This window comes from Condylura cristata, unplaced genomic scaffold (genome assembly GCF_000260355.1).
Source record: "Condylura cristata isolate star-nosed mole 26May11 unplaced genomic scaffold, ConCri1.0 scaffold00001, whole genome shotgun sequence".
Lineage (NCBI taxonomy): Eukaryota > Metazoa > Chordata > Mammalia > Eulipotyphla > Talpidae > Condylura > Condylura cristata.
This window is the reverse complement of record NW_004567102.1, coordinates 86992827-87001230: the sequence shown is the minus strand read 5'-3', so window position 1 is coordinate 87001230 and position 8404 is coordinate 86992827. Positions and strand designations below refer to the sequence as shown.

Sequence of the window (8404 nt, the reverse complement as noted above, 5' to 3'; positions counted from 1 at the left end):
GGTGCCGGGATAGAGACGCGCTGACGGGGCGGGCAGGGGAGGGGGGGGCGCCTCAGGCCGACCTCCGTGGAGGAGCCCACAGAGACGGTCTGAGGCCGACAAAGGTGCAGTGTCAGTTCTGGAAGGTTCCAGAAAGAACTACAGGAAGACAGGGAATGTGGGATGAGGCTAGGGGAGAGGTCAGGGCGGGAGAGTTCACCTAGGTGACACATTTTGTGTTCTGTGAATTTCTTAGGAGATGCACACAGCAGCCTCATTTCACCCAACTACTCAATTTTCCTTTGATTTCATCCAACTTTTCAAAGCATAAAACTACTTGGGGGAGCGAGGCTTTCTGCAAAGACCTCAGAATTACACTCCTTCAACACAAGTGTGAGGGAGCTGAGGATGCCCGGCGGCGGCCAGAGCCCGGGGCAGCCCCCGGCGTCCGCAGAACTAGCTGGGCTCCGTCACCACCTGGGAGATGAACAGGTGCCCGGAAGCGCCGGCCGCATGAGGTGACGCGGCTGCGTGACGGGCGCAGTCGCAAAACACGGCCCGCCACAGGCTCCCACGCGCTGCTGGCGCTCGACTTCACTTGATTCAGCACAAACGTGTGAGGCGACAAAACGTGTCCCCAAGACAGCCGGCCGTGACCCTGACTCCTGGACAAGTCCTCACCGTGGGACTGTCAGTCTGTCCCGTGCAAACTCAGAACCACAGACCCAGACGCACAGAACCAAGCTTTCCGGGGAAGGGGCCCAAGCTGTCTACTGTGTGCCAATTCCAGGGGTGACCCGGTCGACATTCAGGTGCCAAGGCCCCACCTCGTCCCAGGAGCGGCCAACCACCTGCCGCAGGCACGCGCTGAGCCGGTGGCCAAAGGCCACCGGGCACCTGCAGGCTGGTGCCCCTCGCGCTGGCCAGGCCTCTGCCGCGCCCTCCCCAGGCCTCCTCGGGGCCCCGATGAGCAGCACCCGGGGCGCAGCCAGACGGGGCCGTCCTGGCTGTCACTGCCTACACCCGGGAGCCTTGCCGCGTCCTCCGGCCTGACTCTGGGCTCGTCCCTAACGTTTGCATCACAGCACAGGAGCCTCAGAATCTCCGAGGGTGGAGACTTGACCTAACCCGCTCTTCCTTCTGCGAAGACACGCGCCGGGGCTCAGCGAAGTGAGCCGACTCTGAGGGTCCCGGCCAGAGGAGAAACCGGCCGCACGAAGGCGGCCAGCCCCAAGGTCCGCGCCGCGCCTTACTTGAAAGAGCACTCCGTCACGTCAAAGGGCGGGCAGGCGTATGGGGTCCGCCACTCGAACAGGTACGAGCAGTCCGAGGTCTCCTTCAGGAACACGGGCTGGGAGGGAGACACGCAGAGGCTGACCGGGAAGCCCGCAGCTCGGGCGTCACCGGGGGCACAGTCGAGGCCACGCCCGCCCGGCACCACGGCGCAGCGGTCTCCTAAACACTGCGGGAGACCGTCTCCTCTGTGCTGGACAGACGGCCCTTCGCACCCCGCTGACCGTCAGGATTTCAGGGGAGCGCGGTGTTGAGACCGTAATGCCCACTTTGAACCAGGGAGTTCTGAGCTAGTAAGGAACTTAAAAGCTCCTTTCTCCACAGTCCCACAGCGGAATAAAATGAAAATAGGGATTTCCCAAGTAGTCAAAGTCTCCCCTTGGGGAACTTTACTGTGAACTGGAAATATGCTGAACCGGACCCCTGAATGCATCAAACCCTCCGACTCCCAAGGCCTGTGCTCTGATCTACTTGGTGACCCCACGAGCCCCAGCAGCCCCGCCCTCGGGCCTGGGCGGAGGGGCGCTCGGTGGCCTCGGCTCCATGCGGCCTGGCCTCGCCCCTCGGCCCTGAAGGCTTGCTGCGTCCTGACCGCGAGGAGCTCCGGGCTGCCCAGGGCCCCGCACTGGCACAGGGCAGGGAATAAACGCCAGGCGCCCCGAGCCGTGTGCCCACACCACAGGGAGCCTGCGGGCCGCGGGGGCACTCACCCTCTGGGGGGCGCGGTCGCAGTAGAAGTAGATGGTGGTGGAGCGCTCGTACACCTGGTGGCAGCGGTCCCCGCCGGTGTAGTTCATCTTCAGCAGCCCGTTCTCGTAGGTCAGCTTCTGCGTCACCAGACCTGTTGACGGAGCCGAGTCAGGGCGCAGGTCACGAGCCCCTCCCCCCGCCGTGCAAAGCCAGGCACTGGCGGGCGCAGGGAGGACCCTCACCCGCGCCACCTGCCTGCTCCCGTGCCCTGGACACGAGCGTCCCCGCCTGCACCGCACCGGCCCTCTGGCTGGATTCGGGGCGTGCTGCACAGAGCCCCTGCACTGGCCGCCCAAGGGCGCACGTGTGGCAGGGAGACGGGCTCTCGGGCCCAGAACCGGCGTCGCCAAGCGAGAAGGCAGCAAGCAGCCGGCACGGGGGTCAGGTGACAGCCGGGGAGGACCGGCCGTCCTCCCTGCTTGCGGGAGAGGTGCTCCCGGCGCCAAGAGCCAGGAATCCTGCCCCTCCTCACACAGGGGCGCCCCTGCCGTACCTGCCACCTTATGGAACCCCTGGGGGCCCCGCTTCTCCTGGCACGATGAGACCGGCTTGGACTTCTCGCCGCCGAGGCAGACGCTCAAGGACAGCTGCCCGCAGACCCGGAAGTAGTAGGTGTACTCGCCGGCGGTCACGAGCGTGTCGTTCAGGGACAGGGGCTTCAGGTTGTACAGGTGGCCGTGCCGGGGGTCCCTGACCTCGCAGTTTTCTCCTTTGGGGGACACGAGCAGGAGAGCAGCCTCAGCGCGCTCCAGCAGAAAGCCCCGGGCCCCACTGAGCCTCATTCCCGCCCCATGGCGTGGCACAGACCACTGGCAACAGCTTTCTAGAAAGCTTACCCCAAGATCGCTTAGCCCCACCCCAGAGTGAGAAACAGCAGCCCCTCATCCCAGCAGGATGAGCAAAGCTGCAGAGCAGCAGCACAGGGGCGGGGAGAGGATGACACGGGAGCCCAGCATCAGGTCACAAGAACGTGGGGGGCACAGAAACGGGTGAGGAAATAGGGGGCGAAGGGCACAGGAAGCAGGGGCGCAGGGCCCTTTCCTCTGCTCAGGCAGGGTGCCCGCACGGACCGGCCGGGCCTCACCTTCGGCTCGGACGACAGGGCAGGCCTCCACGGTCCTCCAGACAAACACGTATTCACAGTTGTCCAGAAGCTGGAAGGTCGGCGACCCCTGCAGGGAAGCCAGCAGATGGTTTTGTTTCCATTTAGTTAAGTCACCACCAACAGCCACCACCCGTGCCCACGCCGGGGCGGCCGCCAGCGCCTGGGCGGGGAGCGCGCACCGAGGTCTGGGCACACTCCAAGGAGATCCTGGTGGAGAAGCGCTGGTCCCCACACTTGTCGCCGTTGACGTAGACGAGGCTCAGGGACCCGTTGGCGGCCATCTGCGGGCTGATCTGCACCACGCCCAGGCTCCAGCTCTTCTCCTCCGTCACCAGGCAGGACCCCACTGCGCTGCCTGGAAGAGCGGGGAGCGCGTCTGGGGGCGCGGCGGCGCACGCTCAGGGCTCGAGAAACGAGGTTCTCGATTTCCAAAACACGAGGTTCCCGATCATTCTGCCGTTTTCTCGCTACACCTCAAGTGGCCTGAGCATCTGCCCTGGCTTCGGGCCGCAGACGCCCGCTAACCTCGCGTGCCTGTTCTGACTGCACGTGACGCTCTTGCTACCAGCGCCGTAAGCACGGCCGCGACCGAGCTGGCCTCCTGCAGTCTCCAGGCCTCTTTCGCTCTTCATTTTCGCTTCTGGCTCTAACTGACAGTGTTCCACGCGGTTCCCTGCTGGAGGGTGTGTTCAGCCTGCTTTGCTCCCGCATGCGTCTGCCTTCCCCCCGCTTGGAAAGGGGGGAGAACTCGGCAGGCTTATTCACGTCAGGACTGTCACCTCGCCCTACTGCCTGAGTCTCGCACTACGACGTGCCTCTACTTCTGTGCTGCCTGTGCCTTCTGTGGTACTACGACCAGGAGCGTTCCAGAACTTTCCTGGGCTGGGCTCTGTCACCCTCCACTCTCTGTCATCCCTTCTGTGCTCGTGTTTCAAGCACATCTCATAAATGGCGCGTGGCCCTGGGCTTTGGTCCATCTGACCGTCTCGGCACATTTACTGTGACGTGGGCACTCACCATGGCACCCGGGAATATAGGGCAGAGGGTTGCAGACGCTCAAGTAGAAAGTCCTCCTCTTGCCTTCGTCTGAGGAGTCCACGGCAGTCCAAGGCTTCCGGACTTTGCTCAGGCCGCTCAGGTCATACTCGTTGCCAGCAGCGTCTGAAACAGAGGGGTGCGTGGGTGCCTCTGCTCCCCCGCCAGCCTCGGGGCACAATGCGGCCCCCCGAGACCTCCAGGAGACCCCAGGAGACACAGCCACAGGGCACACCCCGCCCCAACACCGCCCCTCAGGGCAGCGAGCACGTGGGGGGCAGGCCCAGGGCACCGTCAGGTGTTGGGGACACTGTCCGCTGTCAGGCGCACCCTCCAGAGCCACCGCTTCCTTCATTCTCAAGTGAAATGACAGGACTTTAAAGCATCGCTCACAAGACACGTAACACCCATGTCACACTGTCGGTAAGTGAAACACACCAGCACACACGCGCCCGTTGCGCCCACTGCGCACCCCGCCAGGCTTACCCGTGACTTGGCAGTCCACCGGGGAGGGGACGCAGGCCAGCGCGGTTTCAAACTCGAAGTAAGTGTCACGGATCCCGAGGTTCGAGTCGATATCTTGATGCAGGAACGTGGGGTTTCCCGGGTAGACGTCATCGTTGCAAACAAAGCGGATAATGAACGCACCAGAGGTCCCTGGGAAATCAGAAGGCGGGTGTGAAGGCACAGGCAGCAAGACCGGGCAGTCCGCACGGGCCGCAGGGGCGCCGCGCCCGCTGGACAGCAGGCACGGGGGCGGTTTCAAGGGCCTGGGTTCAAGCGAGGGACCCCAGTTCCAGCCGGCAGAGAGCCTCCAGCTCTGTCTGGACCTTCCCTCCCTGCAAAGGAGAAGGGAGGTCTTGGCGGCCCAGGGTAGGGGTGGGGCAGGGCAGGCCATGGACGCAGCATTAGCCCAGCCTGCACAGGACGCCCACACACGCCGCCTCTCAGAGCTCCGTCCACTGGACACCAGAGCGGCAGGAACATGCAGAAATGTTAACACATGCACCCCAGAAGTGTATTTATTACAAAAAGGTGCAAGAAAGACTGAGGGGAAGAACAGAGAAGGAAATAAGTAACAGTAACCTCAGTATCTGCTTGGGGACCCAGCAGAAAGCAGCACCAAAGACTGGCATTCTAGGTTGGGAACTTCTGGGGGGCCCCATGGGAGAGCCTGGGTCGGGGCACAGGACTCTCCGGAGGGTGGGAGCTGGCGTGGGGCCTCGGGGTACCCCCAAGACACTGGCCACCACAAGGCGCCCTGGTTCCGAGCTCACCTTTGCTGGGGTCTGCATTCCCTCTGAGGGTCAGCGTGATCAGGCCCTCCGTGGACAGCTGGAGGCTGGACAGAATCATTGGCCTGACTGGCTTCAGGTTCTTCAGGTCTTCTGTCTGGCTCTCGGCCTCACAGCCAGAAGCGGGCTTCCCCTCGAGGGTGCCACAGACAGACATTGTGCCGCACACGTTGAACTGCAGGGGGACAGCGAGGACCACTCAGGCCGGCTCTGGTGCCCGGACACATGCGGCCCTCACCACGCCCGTCGGCGCGTCACCCCTTCCACATTTAGTCCTCAGGGTTAGGACCTAAGGAGGAGTCACGGCCCAACGGCGGCGCCCAGAAACTGCCCCGGGGATCAGGACACCACAGCCACCAGCCCTGCGTCCACTGCTGGGACGTGTCACGTTGACCGCAGGAGAGGCCGGCGCAGCGGGTCACTGTGCAGATGGCGCATGCGGGCAAGCTGACTGAAACTGGAGGTCCGTGGAGCACGGCCCCTCCGCAGGCTGACCCTCCTGACGCCTGTCCCCTACGGGTCATCGCCTGGCCCCATCAGAGGCACGCCCAGCCAGGCAGCACGGGGTGCCGTGCCGCCTCTTCCCCGGCATACACCGGGCTGCAGCGCAGCTGGCCTGCGGTGCAGATGACCGGCCCAGGCCGCTGGGGGACAAGCTCCGCTCCAGCACTTTCCCGGGCAGTGGCTACCTACAAAGTGCCCCTGCATCACTGTTCCTAAGATGTTCTCACCCCAACTTCCCGTTTTCAAAGCCTATCCTCTGTCTCAATTGGATTTTGGAAGAATTTAAACAAACCAAAGATTTTTTAAGCATTTTATAAAGAACAGTGTTCGTGTGGAGACTTTTCCAGCTCGCTGCTCTACACCACCAGGCTGTCTCTGAAAGTGCAGTGAGAAGATTCTCCACCGCCACCCCCGGCTTGTGGCCCGTTTAGGGGTACTGTAATCAGCATTTCCCCCCAAACTCCAGCAGACCAGACTCTCCTGGAGCGCTTGCTAAATCTAAGTGGTGGGATCCTACCACCACCAGCCCCCGCTGAGGAGTCAGGTCTCTGCCACCCGCCCTCCAGGTCATGCCAGCTCGAGGCCACTCAACAGGCTTGAGTAGCTTCCAGCAGATGACACCCCCACCTGCACTGTAGCGGCCTGGGTGATGACATCCCCAGCTCCCTACACTCAGGCCCTCGCACCCCCTCGGGTGAGGGCTCCGTCGCGGCCTATCCCTGAGGACCTGCCTGCAGGCCCGGCTGCAGGTGACTCAGGACAAAGCAAACTGGTATCGTCACAGAACTCACCACGAAAGTCTTCCCGATGCCCGAGACCACATATCCCTGGGAATTGTTGAGTGGGTTGAAGTCAAACAGGTACCCACTGTTAGGGTCCTTGATGGAGCAGGCCTGTGGGGCAGGAAAGGGCAGTTCAGGCCACACCCACCCGCCGGCACCCCCAACCTGCACACACGGGCCTCACGCAGCCCTGTTTCTCCACGGCCTTAACATCAGCAGACAGCTGTGGCGCCAGCTGCAGCGGGCTCAGGGGAGCTTTCTGGGGAGCCACGGCTGCCGCCAGGCCCGTGACTGCCGAGCTGGAGGTTAAGTGCATCCTGTCTGAGGCACGAAAGGCCAGTAGGACCGGCCAGCAGCCTGCCTGTCCCGGGCGGGCGCCACGCAGCCAGGCCCAGCACACTGCCCGGGAACAGGGTGGCAGTGCCCCCTGCTAAGCCCACCCCCAGTCACTGCAAGGCCAGTTCTGTACTTTCATGCCAAGTGGCTGCCGCTCAATGCAGAGCTGAAAAAACTGCAGAGGAACGTGCACTCCATCACAGAGAAACGCAGCTGTGACAACGGCCGGCTGTCAGAGGTCAGTCTCAGAGCCGCCCCCCGCAGCAGGGCCGGGAGGCAGGAGTATGCGCCGTGGCCAGAGGGCCCAGTCAGAGGGGCAGGGCTGGCGGTGCGGCAATAAACCTGGGTGTCCCCGCAGAGCATGCGTGGGTCACAGGGGAGGACACAGGCAGGCTGTGCCCAGGGCCGAGGGCACGCCGGGGTGCAGGCCGAGGGCACAGCCGGCGGACCCTGGACATTTAGCTCTGCGGTGGTGTCCACTCCCAGCTCTCCCCGTCAGGCCAGGGGCGGAGAAGAGGGAGGAGTCTACGGTGGGAGGGTGACTTCCTGCCCTCAGCCCAGGAGCCGGGCGTAGGGGACAACGCAGTGACCCTCCTTCCTCAGGACGGCGCGGGGAGGGCCGGCACGTACCTGGTCCGTGTCCGTGGTGATCTGCACGGGGCAGGCGGCCTCGGTGTTCCACAGGAAGCTGACCACACACTCCCAGTTAAGGGAGAATATGGGGTGGGTGTTCTGCAAGGTGAGACCCAGGCGACAGTCACTAGGAGGAAGCGGACCTGACGGAGACCAGCCTGCCACAAGGCGGCCAGGCCCGGACCCGGGTGTCTGTCCAGGCCTGGGCACGCCTCGCTTCTCTGCCCTGGGCTGCCCCATCAGGAGGGTGACGCCTAAGCTTGGGTGCAGACCTGTCTGCCAGGGAGAGGGGCAGCACCGGGAGGGGGCGCGCCCCCGCCACCTCGAGAAGCGCCCCACTGCGCCCACGGGACCCACTGTGGCCTCTGGGCCATGGGGGAGGGGCGCCAGGCAGGCCGGGCAGGGTGGGGCTGGGGGCGCTCGGGCGGCGCTGTGTGCCACAGGTGAGGCTGCCTGTGCCCGCCCGAGCGCCCGGGCTTCTGGAGCGGCGCCGTGCGGGGCCCAACCTAGCACCGCCTGGTTTCATCAGCCTTGCTCCCCGCCCTCCGCGGCCCCAGCGGGCTGCGGGCTAGCCCTGCCCGGCGCGTGTAGACGGGAAACTGAGGCACAGAGAAGTTAAGGCGCCTGCGAACGCTCAGGAGAGCGACGGGGCGGCCGGCGTCTCCCCACCCGAGCGTCAGCGCCCCCACTCC

The 8404-nt window shown here is 64.3% G+C and overlaps 1 protein-coding gene across 1 annotated transcript in view; it reads right to left on the bottom strand.

Annotated features, from left to right (window-relative positions):
* IGF2R (insulin-like growth factor 2 receptor) overlaps positions 1-8404 on the bottom strand; it is a 112992-nt gene that overhangs the window by 21235 nt on the left and 83353 nt on the right. Inside the window, exons 21-30 of the mRNA XM_012735188.1 lie at positions 7710-7811; positions 6753-6854; positions 5440-5632; positions 4649-4819; positions 4145-4288; positions 3307-3482; positions 3107-3194; positions 2516-2731; positions 1983-2113; positions 1233-1330 (exon numbers count right to left, since the gene is read on the bottom strand). Of these exons, the coding sequence (XP_012590642.1) occupies positions 1233-1330; positions 1983-2113; positions 2516-2731; positions 3107-3194; positions 3307-3482; positions 4145-4288; positions 4649-4819; positions 5440-5632; positions 6753-6854; positions 7710-7811 (1421 nt within the window). The remainder of the gene's footprint in view (positions 1-1232; positions 1331-1982; positions 2114-2515; positions 2732-3106; positions 3195-3306; positions 3483-4144; positions 4289-4648; positions 4820-5439; positions 5633-6752; positions 6855-7709; positions 7812-8404) is intronic.